Source organism: Antechinus flavipes, chromosome 1 (genome assembly GCF_016432865.1).
Source record: "Antechinus flavipes isolate AdamAnt ecotype Samford, QLD, Australia chromosome 1, AdamAnt_v2, whole genome shotgun sequence".
Lineage (NCBI taxonomy): Eukaryota > Metazoa > Chordata > Mammalia > Dasyuromorphia > Dasyuridae > Antechinus > Antechinus flavipes.
Genome location: NC_067398.1, coordinates 228,264,640 through 228,288,331, shown reverse-complemented (window position 1 = coordinate 228,288,331; position 23,692 = coordinate 228,264,640). Strand labels below are relative to the sequence as shown.

Sequence of the window (23,692 nt, the reverse complement as noted above, 5' to 3'; positions counted from 1 at the left end):
ATCACTTCATTCACTTCTCTGGCTACGAGTTCTACAAAATCTGCCCTTCTGTTTGAAAAAAAAATCTTTAAAAAACCCAGAGTTTAAAAACTTGAAAAACTTTAAAAACCGAGAGTTCTGTTGCTAGCTGCTGGATGAGCTGGGTCAAATTTACTTTCATTTTTCTTATGATGACAATATGGCTTTCCTAGGCCATCAATAAAAACTAAGTGTCAGTTCAGTCAATAAATATTTATTAAGTGATTGGCTCTGTGCTAAGTCCTGAGGCTGCCTTCAAGGAACTCAATTTAGGGAAGTTGTCAAACTTTTCAAAAAAAAAGGGAAGAGAATAGTCTTAACATCAATTCAAGAGGAGATTATTGATGAGATGACTAGCAAATATCTAGAAAGAGAAATATCTAGCATACTTAATAAATGTGTCTAAAGATTATTAATTTACTGATTGGTGATTACCAAGAATCAAAATGACTTCATCAAGAACAAATGTGTTAAGCTGACCTTATACATTTATCAAGGTTGCTAAACTAGTAGATAAGGATAATCTGTAAGTAGAATTTTCCTAGATTTCAAAGAATAATTTGATAAATTTTATCATATAATTCTTGTAGAAAAGTTAGAGAAATAGAGGTTCAATCAGTGGTCTCCAAAATGGGGTTCATGTCCATTATAAGAAAGGAAATATGAAAAATTGTATTTTTATCTCAAAAAATCTAAACTTTACTAAAATTTAATATATAGATTGACACAAGAACCCTAACTTAGTCCTCAGGTCAGATGGTCCTATATCATATGTAGTATTTGAAAAATGTAAAGTCTTACATTTGGGTACAAAAAAATCAGTTTCACAAGCACAAGATGGAGGAGACATGATTAGAAAGCAGTTGGTTTGAAACAGATATGGGAATCTTAATGACTGCTCAATATGTCAGCAATGTGATGTAGCAAACAGAAAAGCTAATGTGATCTTGGGCCACATTAAGGAAAGTATACTATACTAGGGTATAGTATATATCCTAGTATATATAGTATACACTATAATCAGTTAATAAGCATTTGTTAAGCATCTGTTAGTTGCCAAGCACTATACTAAATTCTACAGTTACCAAGAAAGGCAAAGGATAGTTTCTACTCACAAGGAACTCAATCTAGTGGGAAAATAAAGTGTAAAGTGCTATGTACAATAAGATATATATACAGGACAAATTGTAGTTAATGTCAAAAGGAAGGAACTAGCATTAAGGGGGTTGGAAAAGGCTTTTTGTTGAAGATGGAATTTTAGATGAAACGAAGGAAGTTAAGAAGGAGGTAAGGAAAGAGAGACTGCAAAGGGACAGTTAGTGAAAATTCATGAAGCCAAGAAACAGAAATGTCTTTGTTCAAGGAATGGCATGGAGGCTAGTGTCACTGGCTTGTGGATTTTATGGAGGGGAATAAAATATGGAAAAAATGGAAAGGTAAGAGATAGGTTATGAAGGATGTTAAATGCCATACAGATAATGGTATATTTGATCTTGTAAGTGACTGGGATCTGTTGGTCAGACCTGCACTTTAGGAAGATTGATTTACAACTGAATGGAGGATGAAACTGAAGTGGGGGGAGACTTGAGATAGGAATATCAACCAGAAAACTATTGCAATAATCTAGGTATGATCTGGACACAATGGCCTATACCATCAACATGGTGGAGAATGGAAAGATGATGTTCTTGACAATAATGAGAAAATTAGAAAGAGCTTAGGGGAGAGATAATGACTTGTTTTGAACATGTTGAGTGTAAGATGTCTACAGCACATATAATTTAAGATATACTATAGGTAGTTGGAGATGTGAGACAGCAGAAAGATTAGGGATAGACAAGACAACTTGAGGATCCATCCACATAGAAACTGAATTCATGTGAACTGATAATATCACCAGGTAAAAATGTATAAAGAGAAAGAGAAAAGGACCCAAGATAAGGTCTTGAAAGATACTTATGATTGATGATCAAGAACTAATTGAAAATCCAGCAAAGGAAATTGATTAGACAGAGAAGAATCAGGGGAGATCAATGTTATGAAAACAGAGAAAGGAATATCAAAGAGAAGAGAGTAATCAACAATGTTAAAGGTGGGTAGAGAGGTCAAGGAAGAGGAATGAGAAAATGCCATTGAATTTGGAAATTAAGAACTCATTGGTAACTTTGGACAAAGCAGTCTCAATTAAATAATGAGGTTGAGAGCCAGACTGCAGAATTAAGAAGAATTAAGAGGAAAGGAAATGGAGGCATTAATTGTAGGCAGCCTTCTATTTAGCCACAAAAGGAAGAGGAGATGTAGGATAATGGTTGGTAGGGATGGAAGAAACAAATGAGGACTTTTTGAAGATTGGGGGAATGTTATTCCCCCTGTTATTAAGCAGTATGGAAGCAGTCAATAGTCAAGACTGAAGTGATGGGACAATCTTCAGGAGAAGAAATGCAATGGTTTCACTTGTATATGTATTTGCTTTGGCTCACCTTTTCATATGACATGGAGTGAAAGGGAGATAGTGTCATTTGAGTAATGTGAAATATGAAAGAGAATCCCCCACCCCACCCCACCCCAATAGTATTTAATTTTTCCAAATATATGTCAAGATAGTTTTCATTATTTTTTTAAAAATAGCTTTTTAATTTCAAAATATATGCTCAGTTTTCAAGAATCACCCTAGTAAAACCCTGTTCCAAATTTTTTCTCCCTTCTTCCTCCCACCCCTTCTCTTAGATAGCAAGCAATCCAATATATGTTAAACATGTGCAGTTCTATACATATTTCCACAATTATTAGGCTGCACAAAAAAAATCAGATTATGGGACAACTAGGTGGCACAGTGGATAGAGTAGCAACCCTGACGTCAGGAGGACCTGAGTTCATATCTGTTGTCAGACACTTAACACTTCCTAGCTGTGTGACCCTGGGCAAGTCATTTAAACCCCAAATGCCTCAGAAAAAAAATCAGATCAAAAAGGAACAAAAATAAGAAAGAAAACAAAAAGTAAGCAAACAACAACAAAAAAGGCGAAAATACTATGCTATATTCCACATTCAGTCACCATATTGCTTTCTCTGGGTGCAGATGGCGCTCTCCATCACAAGTCTTTTAGAATTGGCCTGAATCACCTCATTGTTGAAAAGAGCCATGTCCATCAAAATTGATCATCACATAATCTTTCAACATTCATTTTTATATAAGGGGAAATTTTATATCTCTAAAGGCTTATTTTAATAAAATAGAGAAAGAAAAGATCAATGAATACAATTTTAAAAGCTAGAAAAAGAGCAAATTAAAAACCCCCCAATCAAATAATAAACTTGAAATTCTAAAATTAAAAGGATAAATTAATAAAATTGAAAGTAAAAAAACTATTGAATTAATAAAACTAAGAGTTGGTTTTATGAAAAAACAACAAAATAGATAAACATTTGGTAAATTTGATTAGAAAAAGTAAAGAAGAAAATCAAATTGTTGGTCTTAAAAATGAGAAGGGAGAACTTTCCACCAATGAAGAGGAAATTAGAGCAATAATTAGGAGTTACTTTGCCCAACTTTATGCCAATAAATTTGATAACCTAAGTGAAATGGATGACTACCTTCAAAAATATAGGCTGCCCAGATTAACAGAGGAAATAAATTGCTTAAATAGTCCCTTTTCAGAAAAAGAAATAGAACAAACTATTAATCAACTCCCTAAGAAAAAATCCCCAGGACCAGATGGATTTACATTTGAATTCTACCAAACATTTAAAGAACAATTAACGCCAATGTTATATAAATTATTTGAAAAAATAGGGAATGAAGGACTTCTACCAAATTCTTTTTATGACACAGACATGGTACTGATACCTAAACTAAATAAGTTGAAAACAGAGAAAGAAAATTATAGACCAATCTCCCTAATGAATTTTGATGCAAAAATCTTAAATAAAACATTAGCAAAAAGATTACAGAAAATCATCCCTAGGATAATATACCATAAACAAGTAGGATTTATGCAGGAATGCAGGGCTGGTTCAATATTAGGAAAACTATTAGCATAACTGACTCCATCAATAACCAAATTAACAAAAACCATATGATCATCTCAATAGATGCAGAAAAAGCATTGATAAAATCCAAGATCCATTCCTATTAAAAACACTTGAAAGTATAGGAATAAATGGCTTTTTCTTAAAATAGTGAGTAAGCATCATATGTAATGGGGATAAACTGGAACCATTCCCAATAAGGTGAAACAAGGAGTAAAACAAGGTTGCCCACTATCACCATTATTATTCAATATTGTATTAGAAATGCTAGCTTCAGCAATAAGAGTTGAGAACGAGATTAAAGGAATTAGAGTAGGTAATGAGGAAACCAAATTATCACTCTTTGCAGATGATATGATGGTATACTTAGAGAACCCTAGAGATTTTACTAAAAAGCTATTAGAAATAATTGACACTTTTAGCAAAGTTGCAGGATACAAAATAAACCCACATAAATTATCAGCATTCTTATATATCACTAACAAAATCCAACACTTAAGAGTTCCAAAGAGAAATTCCATTAAAGTAACTGCTGATAGTATAAAATATTTGGGAATCTATCTGCCAAGGGAAAGTCAGGAACTATATGAGCAAAACTACAAAACACTTTCCACACAAATAAAGTCAGATCTAACCAATTGGAAAAATATTAAGTGCTCTTGGATAGGTCGAGCAAATAAAATGAAGATAATATTACCTAAACTAATCTAGTTATACCAATCAAGATTCCCAAAAAACTAATTTAATGACCTAGGAAAAATAACAACAAAATTCATATGGAAGAATAAAAAGTGAAGACTTTCAAAGGAACTAAAAAAAAAAAAAAATCAAATGAAGATGGCCTAGCTGTGCCTGATCTAAAACTATATTATAAAGCAGCAGTCACCAAAATCATTTGGTATTGACTAAGAAATAGACTAGCTGATCAGTGGAATAGGATAGGTTCATAGGACAAAATAGTCAATAACTATAGAAATCTACTGTTTTACAAAAACAAAGACCCCAACTTTTGGAATAAAAATTCACTATTTGGCAAAAACTGCTGGGAAAATTGGAAATTAATATGGCAGAAACTAGGCATTGACCCACACTTAACACCGTATACCAAGATAAGTTCAAAATGGATTCATGATCTAAGCATAAAGAATGAGATTATAAATAAATTAGAAGAACATAGGATAATTTACATCTCAGACCTGTGGAGAAAGAAACAATTTGTGACCAAAGAAGAACTAGAGATCATTATTGATTACAAAATAGAAAATTTTGATTATATCAAATTAAAAAGCTTTTGTACAAACAAAACTGATGCAAAGAAGATTAGAAGGGAAGCAATAAACCGGGAAAACATTTTTACAGTCAAAGGTTCTGATAAAGGCCTCATTTCCAAAATATATAGAGAATTGACTCTAATTTATAAGAAATCAAGCCATTCTCCAATTGATAAATGGTCAAAGGATACGAATAGACAATTTTCAGATGAAGAAATAGAAACTATTTCTAGCCATATAAAAAGATGCTCCAAATCAGTATTAATCAGAGAATTGCAAATTAAGACAACTCTGAAATATCACTACATACCTATCAGATTGGTTAGGATGACAGGAAAAGATAATGCTGAATATTGGAGAGGATGCAGGAAAACTGGGACACTGGTGCATTATTGGTGGAATTGTGAACCCATCCAGCCATTCTGGAGAGCAATTTGGAACTAGGCTCAAAAAGTTACCAAACTCTGCATACCCTTTGATCCAGTAGTGTTACTACTAGGCTTATATCCCAAAGAGATTTTAAAGAAGGGAAAGGGACCTGTATGTGCCAAAATGTTTGTGGTAGCCTTTTTGTAATGGCTAGAAACTGGAAATTAAATCGATGTCCATCAATTGGAGAATGGCTGAATAAGTTGTGGTATATGAATGTTATGGAATATTATTGTTCTATAAGAAATGACCAGCAGGATGATTTCAGAAAGGCCTGGAGAGACTTACATGAACTGATGATGAGTAAAATGAGCAGGACCAGGAGATCATTATATACTTCAACAACAATACTATATGATGATCAATTCTGATGGACATGACTCTCTTCAACAATGAGATGAACCAAATCAGTTCCATTTGTTCAATAATGAAGAGAACCAGCTACCCCCAGTGAAAGAACTAATGAGTATGAACCACAACATTGCATTTTCACTCTGTTATTGTTTGTTTGCATTTTTGATTTCCTTTTCAGGTTATTTTTACCTTATGTCTAAGCCCAATTTTTCTTGTGCAGCAAAACAACTATATGGATATGTATAAATATATTGTATTTAATATATACTTTAACATATTTAACATGTATGGGTCTACCTGCCATCTAGGGGAGGGAGTGGGGGCAAGGAGAGGAAAAGTTGGAACAGAAGGTTTTGCAAGGGCCAATGCTGAAAAATTACCCATGCATATATCTTGTAAATAAAAAGCTATAATTAAAAAAAAGAAAGAAAAATTCATTTTTTATGTCTTTGTGTTCCAAATTTTTCTCCCTCTTTCCCTTACCTCCCTTCTCCCCAATATAGCAGGCAATATGATATAGGTTAAGTATGTTCAATCCTTTTAAAAATATTTCCATATTTTGTCATGTTGGGCAAGAAAAATCAGACCAAAAGGGGAAAAACTACAAGAAAGAAAAAAACAAAGTGAAAATAGTATGTTTTGATCCACACTTAATTTCTATAGTTCTATCTCTGGATATGGATGGCTGTAGTTTTTTCAATAAAATAAGTTTTTAAAAATGAGTAAAAAAATTACTGAGGGGCTGAGAGAGTGGGGAAAGGAAGAATCACAGGAGATTTGAAGAGGGATGAAAAGATTTGGAAAGTCATTGTGGAAAGTGAGATAATGAATCATTTATAGAAGTGTAAAAGAATTGCTTTGTCAAAATAAGTTTATATACATAAAATTGTATTTGCACACTTTTTGATTTTCCTTTGGTTTGGTTCAGTGGCATATATAGTGAAGGTGGATTGTGAGAGTAATCCAAAACTGAAGCTTGACAGTGTAAGAATGGTTATATGATAAAGCAATAGATTCAAGAGAAAACCTTGATGTAAAATTGAATTCACTCACTAAGAGAAGGAAAGGATATAACTGCTCAAGTATTTGAAGGTCTGTCATTATAGAAGAGACTTTGGTTTCACAGCACAAAAAATGAAGAAAAGGGTAGAAACTTCAGTATCAAATTTATACAGTAACATAGTAAAAACCAACAACCCTGAAAGACTTAAGAACTAATTAATGCAATGACAATCATTAATTCCAGAGTATTCCTGATGAAAGATATGCTGTCATGCTCTCTACCTCCTGACAGAGAGGGGCAACTTAGGATGTAGTTGTACAAATAAAATGTTAATTGAAAAACATTTTTGTCTAAATCAAAACAGTCTCCAATACTAGGGCACCTTCCCATTCTCCCTATTTCTTCAAAGATAATTAACACAAATTAGTAATCACATCTGTAAATTATTTCCATTCATCTAGGTCTGATGACTTGAACTCAGTGAAGGCACTTTCTTTCACAATCTCAATTTTCATGAGTTCCAGTTCTCTGGTTAACCATTTAACTATTTTTGTTCTGCCCTTTCCAGGTGGATGATTATTCTCCTTAGCAGTGTTAAACAGAAGTAAAATAGTTCATTAGTTTTTCATTCTTTTCATTACCCATTATCATAATCTAACCTCTTCCCCTCTTCCAGACTTTCTATCCGCTTTATTTTTTTTGCTGAGGCAATTGGGGTGACTTGCCCAGGGTCACACAGCTAGGAACTATTAAGTGTCTGAGATCAGATTTGAACTCAGGTCCTCCTGACTTCAGGGCTGGTGCTCTATTCACTGCACCACCTAGCTGTCCCCCTGCCCCCCGTTAATTTTTAAATTAAATTTTTTTCGGTAACATTTTAATTTGTTCTATCCCTTTAAACTTTTTTTCCTCCTGGCCATCATATAGATAAAAAAAAAAAGGCCTTTTGTTGTCTTTAGCATTTTTTTTTTTTGCAAGTTATTTAAAGATATGAAGCTTGAATGGAAAGCTAAATTTGGAGTTAGGGGTTTTAAGAACTATTAATATAATATAGAATATTAATTATTCTATAATATATAATTCTAATATAGAATAATAATATAGAAATAATACCTAAATGGGATAAATTCATCAAAGGAAGCCACTTTGAAAAGCTTCAGAATTCTGATCAATGTAGGGATCAATCATGATGTCAGAAGAGTGAAGAAAGAAGCCTCTTGCCAACTCCTTTTAATCTTTATGCTTTCCTTTTTTTTTTGGTGATAATTTCTTTTTTATCCCAAATATCTTACTTGTACAGATTTGTTTGCTTATTGTCTCCCCCAATAAACTGTGAGCTCCTTGAAGGCAGTAGCTGTCATTTTTTTGCCCCCCTCCCTTTTTTTTGTAATCACAACACTTGGCACAGGACAGGTATTTAATAAAGTATATATATATCTTATATAAGTTATTGCCAGTAGCCTTGACTTTTGTCTCGCCATTGAACTATGACTCTGTAGGAGAGACTGAGATTAATGACTTTTTCAGCTCTGCCTCATTTAAATCCAATTCATTCCTAAGCCAAAACAACACCTTCATGTCATCTTTGGTCCTCCCTCTCTGAGAACAAAGGACAAACAACAACAAAAATCAGCTAACAGTCAGAAGCAATGGAGTAGAGTTGCAGAATGAGATGTACCTTTTCAGACAAGACCAAAATGTTGACTTATTTTGCTTACCTATATTTATTTGTTTCAAGGAAAATCTAGTGAGGGCTTGAGGAAGAGGAGAAAGTTTGTGTAAAGTGATAGGCAAAAAAGAAAACAAAACAGCATCAACAAAACAGAAAAATTCAAAGAAGAAAAAAAAAGAATTCAGAAGGTGACACAAATAGGACAATTTTATTACTATTGAATTTAGAACATCACACAAATCTGTGTGTATATATATGAAATTATATAATAGCTAATTTTTTAAATATTCAGGGTCTATATACAATTTTCTTTTTTTGTTGTTCTTTAAATTTTTTTCTTGATGTTTGCTAAATTAAAAACAACAATTTTTTTTTAAGAACATGGAAGAAAAAAGAAGGAAGCAAGAACTAAACCTTATTAAAAAAGCATTAATTGATTTTCCTGGTCTTCCTCTCAAGCTACAGGTTCCAGGAATTGAACCTGTTTCCTCACTTATTCCCTACTTGATTCTTACAGACTCTAGGTAAAACAAATTAAAGTGTATTTAAACACAGCTTGATCACTGTGACTAAACTGTAGAATCAGCTCAAGAAAACTGATTAATCTAGTTTAAAAATCAACAAAGTCTTCTGAAAAGTGAAATGAATTTCCACTCCAAATGCACAACTTTTCTCCACCCACCCACTCCCACCTACATTCCAGCTCTCCCTCTACCTTTTCCCCAGTTCAGTTTCTCTTAATAAACCCTATTGTTTGATGTGGAGATTAGAATCAATATGGACCAGCAACAAAAAATTAAACAAATAAGTAATTTGAAATTCTATACAACTTGCACATCTAGTAGTGAAGATTAAGTTAGGCATATTTTTAGGTTAGGAAAACTCAATTGGGGCCCTGTCTTCAATATAAAAAACCTTGTCTACACTAGCATATCAAATGTGGTTGCTGCTAAATCAAATTTTTTGAAATGTAAGCTTTTCCTCTTTCCTTATTACCAACTTAATATTATATTCACAAATCTGCCTGCAGCAATCTTCCATACTCCAGAACATACATACACACACACACACACACACACACACACACACACACACGCACACCCCTTGATAGCCAGGCAACCCTGACTTAAGGCAAAGGAAAGACAATTTCCAAATAAGTGAAACTCAAAACTGTACAATTCCCAGGCAGCTATTATTCATTAAAAATGGACTCACACTAAAATAATATACAATGATTATTGTTTTATTTTAAATAAGAAAAACTCCCAGATCTGTTTGTTTGGGCTGTTGTTTGAACTTGTATTTTAATAATAATAATAATATAATAATGAGAAGTGAAGAAAACATATATCACAAAAGATAGATGGAAACAAAACAGATGTCCTTGAAGAAAGTACATGTTGCTTGCTTCTGAGACTTTTATGTTTCTTAGTACCTGTCCAATTTTTCCTTTTTTGGCTCATAACACTGTATTCTCCAATCTCTCCCAAAATCCACTGGGGATCAGCTTCTGTTTAGCTATTGGCTCCTATCCACTGTCCAGAGCCATGTAGAATGACAATTCCTAATGTTTTATCAGTGGTGTACACAGGATATCAACACAGCCCACAGAAAAATGTTAAAAGGGAGTCAGCTTGCAGTTCAATCTACATAGCAGCAAAAACTTGGTTTGACTTGTTAGCCCCACTTATGTGACTTTTATTATAATCTGTTTTGCAGTTATCCATGTGAGGGTGTAGGAGTTAAGAGTGCTAATATGACACAGTCAGTACTTCCCCTGTTAAGTATAAAGCTAATCAGAGACAAAGCAAAGCTTCCACTGATCCCACAAAGGACACAAATAGTCACCTCTGATTTATATTCAATTTGGGAAAAAAAACTTTCTCTCGTCATCCTGCAATATTGTTGCCCTCTAGAGACTTGAAAAGGGATAACTATGTAGAATAAAATAACTGATGGGCTCAGGACATAGAAAAACAATTCAAGGACTTAGGGAGAATGAGTTTGAAGAATAAATTTGACATTTAGAAAACAACTCTCAATGGGCAACAGTAAAACCAGGCATGATCTAAAAATAAAGGTAGGCATGTGTTACAAAATAGAGTAAACTTTTCTTCGTGTTCAGAGCAATCATACCCTCTAATTTACACAGAACTCTCATTCAGCCAGGGTCAGATTTTTTGATTGCAGCTTATCCGTTTCTTGTCCAATATTTCTTTCAACAGTGTCACACTGAGCTAGGAAGGCCTGTACAAAAGACAAGGCAAAGTGAAAAAATCAAGTCAGTCTATGTTTGGTACCAACTATTGCCAGCTGAGTTCTCTGGTAGGCACTATCGTAGTCAGAGAAGTAACAAGAAATGATCCTTACCCTCAAGTATACATCCTAGTTGGAAGCCATAGTTAATATACATTAACAATATACCAATTAGGTAACATAAAATGGCACAGTATTAAGTGGGTCATTGTGTGATATGGACTCCTAAATAGCACAAGGAGTTTTAAGAAAGACCAACAACGGAGAGAAGAGAGGCCATTCCAGGTTAGAGAAACAAAACCATGGAAATACGAATTAAAATAGTAACAAAAACTCACAGAAGAAGACTAGGAAGAGTCAGTCAAGAAGCATTTACTAGGTGCTTATTACACATTAGACTTCATGCTAAGCTCTGGGAACACCCCAAAAAAGGCAAAACACAATCCTTGCCCTCAAGCAGCTCACATTCTAAAAGGAAAGATAATTGGTAAATAACTATGCACTTAAAGATGTCCTTGTAAAGGTGGTGTAAAGATGCACATAAGATGTAAGGTGGTCTCAGAAGGAAGGGACTAACAGTGGATGGGGGCGGGAGAAGACTGGGTAGAAGAGAAATAGGATTTCATCCAAGAGAATATCAATAATGAGGCAATATACCAAAACCTATGGGACTGCACCCAAAGCAGTACTTAGGGAAATCTCTACTTATAAGGAGTAAGTTCCAAGAGGGAGAAGAGAAATCTGTGTGTGTGTGTGTGTGTGTGTGTCTTTTTCTCTCTGAATCTATCCTTTCTCTCTCTCCTATATCTATTTTTCAACACCTATATATACATAATGTACATATATTTATATATGCCATATAAATATAATATTTACTATTTATAAACATGTATGTAAATAGACATACACACATATTTTAATGTTATATATAGGTTACATATATTAATGTATATATGTAACATATACATATAGACTTATGTATATATAGGATAAGTATAAAGAGAAGAAATTAGCACTTATCAGGACTGTTGTCATAGGAGCCTGTTCAGGTAGAGGCTGGACCAGAGCTTTGAGATCCCTTCCAACTCTGAGGTTCTATTCTTGAAAGGACAAAGAAAAATAGAGAAGGGAAACCTTAGACTGGTAGACAGGGCACACGTTGGGCCCCGCTGCTCTCTGCCTGGCCTCATTTAGTGTCTACTACCAACCATGAGCCTTCAAGTAGTGCTGAGCCTTGCTGTGGTACATAGAACACACTCTTAGGATAAAGAACAAATGTGGCCCCATACAAGTAGTGAAGCTCTGGGGAAACATCTAACAGTCAGCACTTCGACAACCTATTTTCTTGCTGACCTACATCCACGATTCTCTGTTCCTGAGTGCCCTGCACACATCAGGTGGGCACTTCTAATACCTTTTGAATTCAGTTGTAATTAGTTTCCCGTTTCCATTTCCACCCTTTGAACCTTGGTGCTCCAAAGATATCCTGCCAGGTTGGCCTGGTCTTTTAGCTGATACTTCCTTGGGCCCTGCTTGGAAGCCTGCCCCTCTACCCTTGGACTCCTTAGTCCTTTTTGGCACATGTGGGCCCACCCTACTTTCTCATCAATTAAATTTGCCTGGAAGACTGTGCCAAGGTCTTGTCTTCTATGAAGTCAATTCCCCTCCCTTCTCCAAGGGTAGATGAGAGCTCCTATTTCTCAACACCCCCTGCCCCCCTCCTCACTGCACTAACTATATTTCAGGCGCTGGCTTCCTAATGAGACAATAGATGAAGATTTGCATTTTTTTTTTTTCATCATAGCTCCTCTGCAAAGAATTTTGTATCTGGAGGATATGTTAATCAAAGTAGCTCCATAAATTAATCTGGTATAATAGATATCTGTATTTTGAGTCAGGCAGTGTGGATTCAAATGTCAGCTCTGCTGCTTGTGGGACACTGAACAAGTTTCCCCATCTCTAAAATGACAGAGACAGATTAGCACTCCTATAAGGCTCCTCCTAGCTCTAAATGCATCCATGACTTGTAAACAGTCACAATATGTGTCAATCAATGAAAATGTCTCATCTTTTGGGGTTGCAGTCAAATCTCAATTAACTAATTATAAAGGGTAGTAACCAAAAAATATGGATATTTTTCATAGGTTCAGGAAAGTTTTCCTTCCTAACAAGAGTCGGGCCACACTCCCAAATCATCTCTATAACAGAATAGCAGAGAAAGAAATAAATAAGCTCTAAGGAATTGGATTTCCTTTCAGCTTCTCTTCTTCCCCACATAATTAACAAATCCAAGTATAGGAAAGTTATTGGCAGGTGTTTTCTAACACTTGCCCTGTGGCTAATCTTGAACAAAAGTCTTACTGAATTGTCGTCTTGTCAAGCATACAGAAAATGCCAAAGAAATCTGTCATCTTCTCCACAACTTACCTGAACCTTTTTCACCAACCCCTTTCTTTTCAGTCTACAGTCTCTGAAAGCTTCTGGAAGAGTCTGCAGAAATATAAAGTGACATATGAATAATGCTCAATAAAATCACCACAATAAATAATAGTATGTGTGAAAACAACCACTATGGGTGTTGAGGTCATGTGGTACAGTAGAAAAAGCACTGGTTCTCAAGTCAGAAGTCTCTAGATCAATTAAGACAACTGTGAGACACCACTACATGCCTCTCAGATTGGCTAAGATAACAGGAAAAGATAATGACAAATGTTGGAGGGGATGTGGGAAAACTGGGACACTGATGCATTGTTGGTGGAATTGTGAATGAATCCAACCATTCTGGAGAGCAATTTGGAACTATGCTCAAAAAGTTTTCAAACTGTGCATACCCTTTGATCCAACAGTGTTACTACTGGGCTTATATCCCAAAGAGATCTTAAAGGAAGGAAAAGAACCCACATGTGAAAAATTTTTATGGCAGCCCTCTTTGTAGTGGCAAGAAACTGGAAATTGAGTGGATGCCCATCAGGTGGAGAATGGCTGAATAAATTATGGTATATGAAAGTTGTGGAATATTATAGTTCTGTAAGAAATGACCAACAGGATGATTTTCGAAAGGCCTGGACAGACTTACATGAACTGATGCTAAGTGAAATGAGCAGAACCAGGAGATCATTATACATGGCAACAACAAAACTGTATGATGATCAATTCTGATGGAAGTGGTTCTCTTCAACAATGAGATGATTCAAAGTAGTTCTAATTGTTCAGTGATGAAGAGAGCCATCTACACCCAGAGAGAGGCCTGTAGGAACTGAGTGTGGACCACAATATAGCATTCTCACTCTTTCTGTTGTTGTTTGCTTGCATTTTGTTTTCTCTCTCAGGATTTTTTTTCCTTCTTGATCCGATTTTTCTTGTGCAGCAAGATAACTGTGTAAATATGTACACATATATTGGATTTAACATATATTTTTAACATATTTAACGTGTATTGGACTACCAGCCATTTAGGGGATGGGGTAGGGGGAAGGAGGGGAAAAGTTGGAACAGAAGGCTTTGCAAGGGTCAATGTTGAAAAATTGCCCATGCATATGTTTTGTAAATAAAAAGCTTTAATAAAATAATTTTAAAAAGAAATCTCTGGATCTATTTTGCATGATGTTGGCAAGTCCTTTTATTTCCCTCAACCTCAGTTTTCTCATCTATAAAATGAGGGAAAATTGCAATAGTTGGTGTCTCTAAGGTTTCTTCTAATTCTACACCTGTGATCTTATGATTCTATTTTTAACAAACCTAGTTTATGTTAAAGGGTTTGTCACTTCATGAAGTGATAATTCTCTTCACAAGTGCAAACTGCAACTATCTACAGTCTCTAAAAGTTGCCTGTGTCCATACATATTACACACCATCTACTTGGCTACTCCAGCCCACATGATAAATCCCTTTTCTTGATTTGCCTATACTATATAGGCAAACTCTATTAATAGATGTCTGATTCTTCAACTGTTTTGTCTTGATATCTACACTGTAACTTCAATAAGACCACTCCACCTTAAAACTATTTTAGGTTATTACACAATGATTCTCTGGGTTTCCAAGTTAACACCATGACCTGCCTGACAGAACAGACTATTACTGGTCAAAGCTGTGAGTAAAAAATGAAAAATGATCCAACAGTCCCAGGAGTAGAGCAGGAGTAGTACTGAAGGTGTGAGCCAGAGTCCCATGTATATGGCATGTTGCTACATAGCATGGGTAATTGTCACACAGAAAGCTGACTCAGGATGACACTCATTTTCCTAAAAGTCAATCAGTTGCTGCAACTGACATTTCCCTTTTGATATCCTGTGGATTTCCTGGCTCTTGACTGCTCAAAGTCCTATTACATTTTCTTATTTTCTTGGTCCTGTGTCTTTTTGATTCTTGACTGGTTAGTGGATTCAATATATTGTCATACTCTTTTTGTCAAAGAGTCAGAAGCATTTTTGTTTAGAAGGGGCAGCTAGGTGGTTCGGTGGATAGAGAACCAGTCCTGGAGTCGGGGAAAGAAGAAAGAAGAAGAGGAGAAAAAGGAGGAGGAAGAAGGAAGAAGAGGAGTAGGAAAAAGAAGAGGAAGAAGAAGGAGGTGATCATAAGGAAGAAGTGATCATGAGGAGAACAAGGAGAACATGAGGAGGACATGAGGAGAAGGACATGGATATAAGGAGGAGGAGGAGGACATGAGAAAGAGGAGAAAGAGAAGGACATGAGGAGGAAGACATGAGGAGAGGAACGAGAGGAGAAAGAGAAGAGAAAGGAAGAGAGGAAGAAAGAAACAGAGGAGGGGAGGAGGAAAAGGGGGAAGAGGAAAAAAGAAGGCTCCAAGTATTGCTTTGGCTTGGGTCATTCCCATAACTGGTCTCTGCTCTCAGCCTTATCTTAAATCTACCAAGCCCTGTACTATTATTGCCTCCATTCACTGCCACTCATTATCTTAATATGGATAGGCAGAAAAGAGAATGTCTTTTCTTTATCCCTTGTTGTGAAATGAAGAGAAATTGTGGAGAAAAGAAGCTGTGGAAATAAGAATTTGACCAGTAGTTGGATATGTATGATAGAAAGGAAAAAGTCAAGGTTGAGGCTGAGGCTCAAAACTTTAGATGACTTCAAGGACAACAGTGAACTCAACAGAAATTTGGAGGAGGGACAAATTTAGACCCCAAAATGGAGTTCTATTTGGGACATGTTAAGTGTGAGATGTCCATAAGGCAGATGGAACTCTGTTTAGGAGAAATTCAGACTGAATATAAAGATGTGGGAGTCACCTACAAAAAGATGATAGTTGAACTGGTAAGTATGATAGAACACCAAAGAGGTATAGAGAAAGGAAAGGAAAAGAATAGAAAGGATAGACTAGAAGAATATACTGAGGGATACTCAGACTTGTTGAGAAAGAATTAGGTGATGAAGCAGCAGAAAGGACTAAAAAAGCATGGTAGTAGTACAGGAAAAAAAAAATCCATTTTTTTCCTCTGACCTACTTTTTCTCTTGTTCAACAAGTTGTCTGTTCTCCAAACTGTACCCTATCCTTCTACCTGATACCCCCTTTTCTCTGCTGTGCTTCTTCTCTGGAATCCTCTGTATCCAGAATCTTCTATGCTAGGCTAGAAATTTGCAGTTGTCTAGCTAAATTGTTGTCAACTTCAACTGTGACTCCAGGAGTGGGAAATGGATCAGGCCCACTATCTATAGCTGCCTGCCTCCAATCCACAACTCTCTTCCCTCTCAAAAATGAGCCTTTCCTTTTAACAAAAATAAGTACTGTCAAGTAAAACAAAGTTATACATTAGTTGTATCTGAAAATGTCTCATTTTGCAGCTACATTCCACAATCTCTTTTCCAAGAGGTGAGAATAATGCTTCATATCAAAGGTTTTCTGGTAACTGCTTTGAGAGTTCTGAAAATTATTTCCTTTTATAGTACCATAGTTATTGAATGAATTCTTCTCTTGATTTTGCTCCTTTTACTCTGAATCAGTCCATAATCATGTTCTCAGGTCACTCTATATCTGACCCTTTCCTCATTTCTTAAAGTGCAATAATGTTCAATAATACTTTGTTCAGCTATTTCCTAATATTTTCTAGTTGTTTTTTGGGTTTTTTTTGTTTTTTTGCTTACAACAGAAAATATCCCTACAGCCATTCCCTACTGTGTTTCTATTTTGGGGGTATAATAAAAAGAATTGCTATTTAAATCTTTTTGAACATGTTGGTCTTTTTCTCTCTTTTTCTGATCCCTTTGGAATACATATCTAGTAAATGATGTTGCTGGATCAAAGAGTATGCACCCTTTAACGAATTTTGGAGTATAGTTTGAAATTACTTTCCAGAATGGCTAAATCAATTCAAAATTCCACCAGCCGTGCATTAGGCCTTCCTTGGCTCCTCCAACAATTGTCATTTTCCATTTGTCTAATTCTCATCAATCTAATAGGTGAGATAGAATCTCAGAAATGTTTTAATATGATTTCTCTTACTAGAGATTTGGAACATTTTTTCAATTCATGACTTATTTTCATTTCTTCTTTTGAAAATTATCTGCAGGAGCAGCTAGGTGGCGCAGTGGATAGAGCACCAGCCCTGAAGTCAGGAGGACTTGAATTCAAATTTGACCTCAGATACTTAATCCTACCTAACTGTGTGACTCTCAGCAAAAACAAATCAAAAACCCCCAAAATTGTCTGCAGTGATTCAAGGCAATTCCAATAGACTTGGGATGGTAGATGCCATCTGCATTCAAAGAGACTACTATGGAGACTAAATGTGGATCAAAACCTATTAGATTGATGAGAATTAGACAAATGGAAAATGACAATTGTTGGAGGAGCCAAGGAAGGCCTAATGCACGACTGGTGGAATTTTGAATTGATTTAGCCATTCTGGAAAGTAATTTCAAACTATACTCCAAAATTCGTTAAAGGGTGCATATTCTTTGATCCAGCAACATCATTTACTAGATATGTATTCCAAAGGGATCAGAAAAAGAGAGAAAAAAACTTTCACCTTTTTCTTTTGTTTCATTCTTGTGTTTTTTTTTTCCCCCTTTTAATCTGACTTTTCTTGCACAACATGACAAATAAAGAAATATGTTTAAAAGAATTGCACATATTTAATCAATATTAGATTGCTTCTTGTCTTGGGAAAGTAAAAGTGGAAGGAAACAAGATTTGGAACACTAAATCTTAAAAAAGTGAATACTGAAAACTATTTAGAATTTAGAATTTAGAAAAATAAAATACTATTGGAACAAAAAGAAAATTATCTATTCAAAACCTTTGACCATTTATCATTGGGGAATTGATTTTTTTTACATATTTATATCAATTCTCTACATATCTTAATAGCAGACTTCTATTAGAGAAATTTGTTACAAAGATTTTTCTTGCCAGTCCACTATTTTCATCCTAATTCTAACTACCATTGATAACTATTTCTACAAAACCTTTTCAATTTTATGTAATAACATTGCCTATTTTATCCCTGTCCCTTGAGTTAAATTTTTTCTCCTCTGTGTAGCTCTGAAATATGTCCTTCTCTTCTCGTTTGCTTATGATATGGTCTTTTATATTTAGATCCTCAAATAATATCCTCAGAGATATGATAGTATTTATTATTATTATACTATTATACAGTAAACTGTCTCCTTTCCCTGCATTTATATATCAAACTAATTCTTTATGGTGGTTCCTTTCTTCATCCTGTTCACATATCTGGGTTGTATACTCACCCACATCATGTACCAGATCCCTTTTACTCCCACTGCTTTGGTATTACATCTGTTTTTCACCAACACCTCTCAATTACCTTGAGTTCTGATTTCTGGATATCAAAACTATTAATGCAAAGTACACTATGACCATGGCTGGTTCTAGATCCTGGGCCATTTTGGTTGGCCATTTACCATCCATATTCCACTGCTGTGTGGCAGAATGATAGAATGAACATTAGAGATAACCATTTCACTTTATAGTTGAGAAACCCAGAGTAGGGAATAGGAGATGAAAGGAAAGGAACCCTCCTTAGGTGACTCTCTTAGGGTCACATGGCTAATTAAGGGTGGAGCCAAAAACCTGGGTCTTCTGGACTCTTGAACTCCAGGCAGCTTTCTACTCTTCTACTATTTCTTTCCAGACCACAGAAATAATTGCTGGTCTAGGGAAATCTCTTGATACCAAATTTACTATCTTCGGAACTCAGTCTCTTTCCTTAAAACCTTGACTAACTGTAATGTGGGCAGGACTAATATGTTTTTGGTTGTTTAATTTTGCAGATAACTGCATTTAAACAGAAAAACTTTTATTTATAAAATATATTATTGTTGTTATTCATTATTAAATATTAATATTAGTGCTGATGCTCATAAGAACCTACATTTCTATAGTACTAAAATATTTGCAAAGCACTTTTCTAAGAATAACCCCATTAGGTAGTAGTGGCAGGTTATCCTTATTCTGAAAACTGAGGCACAAAGAAGTTATTGGTGAGTGCTGAAGCTATAACTTGAAGATTCCTGGGCTCCCTGACCAATACTCTTTCTATTTTTTTGTGATGGGATTGTAGCTTTAGAGCTGGACAGAACCTTGGAGCCAATCTAATCCAATTTCACGTAGTAGAACAAGAAACAGATTCAGAAAGGTGGTTCCACCCAAGGTCACATAGTAGTTACTAGTAGAACTAGAATAGCTGGAGAAAAGACCTGGGTTTTGGTTAAAATGGAGAAAGATCAAGCAATGAGTAAATCAAGAACTGACTCAATTGTTTCTGCATCTTTTCTTTTGTTCCATTTGATCATGTTTTGAAGCATTTTAGGTAACTAGTATTGAGATCATTTCAGCAAAGAAGTTCAGAAATTTGGCTAGATAGAAAACTACCTTAACCCTATTATGCTAAATCTAAAATTACATAATTTTAAGAGGCAAGCATGAATTAGTTTTACCAAACCTGCAGCTCCAAACTTAAGTGTTTAGGATGGAGTAGGTGATGTTCTGAGTCAGAGGTGTCAAATGTGTGGTCCCAAGTCAATTCCGAACTAGATTAAAATGTAACTGAAAGATATTTAATAACATAAAAAAAGACAATAAAATATATATTTGAAAAGGAAGTTGATATGCAATCCTCAGGAATCTTTATGTATAGAACAGTGCCCCTCCACCCCATTTCTATTTGAATTTAACACCACTGGTCTTGGTGATGACAGCTATTGGCAACATTATATGTATTACAGGTCAGCTCTAATAGTTATTTAAAAAAAAGTTTTATTGATGAATTTTTTTTTAACAAAGAAGAATCCCTCATTCCCTAATTGATAAGTGGTCAAAGGATATGAACAGACAATTTTCAGATGAAGAAATTAAAGCTATTTCTAGTCATATGAAAAAAAATGCTCTAAAAAATTACTGACTAGAGAAATGCAAATTAAGAAAACTCTGATAGCACACTACTCAGATTGGCTAAGGTGACAGGAAAAGATAATGACAAATGTTGGAGGGAATGTGGGAAAACTGGGACACTGATATATTGTTGGGGGAGTTGTGAACAGATTCAGCCATTCTGAAAAGTAATTTATAACCATACCCCAAAGGGCTATCAAACTGCATAGCCTTTGATCCAGCAGTGTCTCCACTGGGCCTATATCCCAAAGAGACTTAAAAAGGAGGGAAAGGTACCCACATATGCAAAAATTTTTATAGCAGCCCTTTTTGTAGTGACAAGGAACTGGAAACTGAGTGGATGCCCATCAATACATTATCGTACATGAAGGTAATGGAATATTATTGTTCTATAAGAAATAATCAGTAAATTGATTTCAGAAAAGCTTGAAAAGACTAATAGGAACTGATGCTGAGTGAAGTTAGCAGAACCAAAAAAATATTGTACATAGAAACAATATTAGGTGATGATCAACCATGATGGACTTGGCTCTTTTCAACAATGAAGTGATTCAAAGCAATTCCAAAAGTATTGGGATGGAAAAAGTCCTCTGCATCCAGAGAGAGAACTATGGATCCACTGAATGTGGATCAAAACATAGTATTTTCACCTTTCTTTTGTTGTTGTTTGCTTTTTTTTTTTCTTTCTTGGGTTTCTTCTCTTTTGGTCTGATTTTTCTTGAACAACAAGACAAGTATGGAAATATGTTTAAAAGAAGTGTACATATTTAACCTATATCAGATTGCTTGCTGTCTGGGGAAAGGGAGAGGTAAGGGAGGGAGGGAGAAAAATTTGGAGCACATAGTTTTACAAAAATGAATTATTAAAACTATCTTTACATGTATTTGGAAAAACAAAATACTATTTTAAAAAAAGGGTTCCTCCCCACTTTGAAATGTTGTGATTTCATTGCTTCTTAGAAAATCCATCTCATGGAGGTTGGTGAAAGCAAGAGAAAGTGGAACTAAAATCATTTTCATTCCTCAATGACTGTTTTCTCTTAAATTTTACAGGAAGCATTAAAGAATCACAAATTCAGATATAGAAAGACCCTTAGAAATCCCAACCTTTTAAATCTTTTAAGAGAAAGAAATGACTTAAATTCCTCCTTCAGTTGCTGCCTTTTTACTTTCTGGACAGACCCTCTCAAATGCCCTATTTTATTGATGCCAATTTATGTACCAAAAAACACTGGCAATTCTTATACTCAGAGAGCTTGTTTCTCCAGGGATGTACTCTTCCCTGATAACTGATATTGTAGATACTCTTGTAGTTCTTCATGCTCACGATACGTGAGTATAGTACCTAATATAAAATATCATTTTTTAGTTTCTAAGCTCTTGATAAAGTCAAGAAAGGAAGTAATTTGTTAAAGGAAATCAAAAATCTGGGCAGCTAGATGGTATAATGGATAGATCATTAGTTGTGGAGTCAGGAGAACCTGAGTTCAAATCTGGCCTCAGACATTTAACATTTCCTAGCTGTGTGACCTTGGGCAAGTCACTTAACTTTAATTGCCTCAAAAAAAAAAAAAAAAAAAAAAAGAAAAAGAAAAAATCTAAGATGATAGATTTAGACCTGAAAGGGAACTAAAAATCCATCCAATCTAAATCCTTCATTTTAGATGGAGAAGTAGATTTGCCCATGCTCATACAGGTACTAAATGGTGGAGTTCAGATTTAGATTCGTGATTTCTGATATCAAATCTAACAACAATCAAATGGCCCCATGGTTGGAGAGCTGGGTCTGAAACCAGGAAAATATGTGTTCAAATCTGATCTCTGGGAAGTCACTTAAATAAGTTTGCTTTAATTTACTGGAGAATGAAATGAGATACTCCAGTATCTTTGCCAAGAAAACCCCATGGCCAACAGTGGTGTGCCATAGTCCATGGGGTCATGAAGAATTGTTGTACATTGTTCCAACCACCATGTATGGCTCTAAACCTAGCATTTTTTCTACTACTCTAATCTGTATTTCATAGTGGGAAGAAAAAAAGAACTTTGCAACACCTGCCACAGACATGTCCTTGGAGAAATAAGCTTCTTCCAAAGATGAAAAAAAAAATCATAAAGTGACTTGTAAACCTTCCAGTGTCATATAAATATCATCAAGCATAAATGATATGATTATTATTATTATTTCTGGCAGCTGGTAATAGTAAGTAGTTATTTCAATAGGTATCAATTTCAATAGGTGTCAGCTGGTGGCTGGACTCCTGAGTAGTCAGGGAGTGAGATCAAATATAGAATAGCCATTATCTGACTTCAAAACTGAGCTGAGATTCTCAGCAGGAAGCAGATCAAATAATGGTAACTTTATGAGCACATGGAAGATGCCTTGAAATATTAGTGAAGTATCAGCTCTAAAACCTACCACCATAGCTGACCTTCCCAGATAAGCACTTCCAGTAAAATGAGGAAGTCCACTTTTCTAATGACAGAAAGGATACCTACCGTTGGGTATCCAGGTGAAACGCTTTCTGTCACTTTGGGACATATGCAGCAACGGAAGAAAGTTGGACAGGAGGGAGTCGAGGACTGCAAGTCCTGCTCAGCAAGAGGGGCCTGGCAGATATTGTAAGTCTACAAAGGCAGAGAAGGGATCAAGGTATGGGAACCTGAACTTTGGGGCACGGGGATAAAGGACCAGAAGCCTTGCAGGCACTCTGGTGGTTGGTGACCAGGAGCTGGTAAAGACAAGATTATAACTAATAAGTTATAATCTTATTCCAGTGGGATAAGTGGTTGATAGGACTATAGACATGGTCAAGTGCAGACTCATTTTTGAAAGCTCTTAATTTTGAGTATAACTTTTTGAAGGGCTCTAAAAAACAAACAAATCCCCAAATCCTTCTCTAGCCCTTTAATTTGACATTCCCTCTTGTCTGCAAATGTTTGCAATTGCTTAAGCAGTAAATGTAGTTTCAGGTCAGCACAATAACTTGGTAACTGTTTGAGCCTTCTCCTTCATACCAACAATCAAGGGTGGGGATACAAACCTGGGATAGGGAGTGAGGGGCAGGAAGATTGAAATGAGGTGGGCAGCATAAATTCCTTGAGGCTTGCTATTCATCCCTGGAGGCATTCATTATGGGTTTATAGTGCTATGACCAGGGAATGGACAAAACAGAAAAAAAAAAAAAAAAAAAGAATTTGAGAGCTGTGAGGGACACGTTAGCTCCTTCAAATAAATAATAAGGATGAGAGACAGAGGGTGGGGCAGGGAAAGGGGAAGGTGTTCTCC

At 35.4% G+C, this 23,692-nt stretch overlaps 1 protein-coding gene across 5 annotated transcripts in view; it reads right to left on the bottom strand.

Moving 5' to 3' along the window:
• Window positions 1-9,998: 9,998 nt before the first annotated feature.
• BAG1 (BAG cochaperone 1) overlaps window positions 9,999-23,692 on the bottom strand; it is a 39,737-nt gene continuing 26,043 nt past the window's right edge. For 2 of the 5 annotated variants that reach the window (XM_051997342.1, XM_051997358.1), the window contains 3 exons: window positions 22,903-23,031; window positions 13,460-13,522; window positions 9,999-11,023 (listed from right to left, as the gene is read on the bottom strand). In XM_051997342.1, coding sequence (XP_051853302.1) covers window positions 10,934-11,023; window positions 13,460-13,522; window positions 22,903-23,031 — 282 coding nt within the window. In that variant the 3' untranslated portion in view covers window positions 9,999-10,933. Of the gene's footprint in view, window positions 11,024-13,459; window positions 13,523-22,902; window positions 23,032-23,442; window positions 23,553-23,692 lie in introns of those variants that run through there. The other 3 variants (XM_051997350.1, XM_051997365.1, XM_051997374.1) reach the window with 2 other exon arrangements.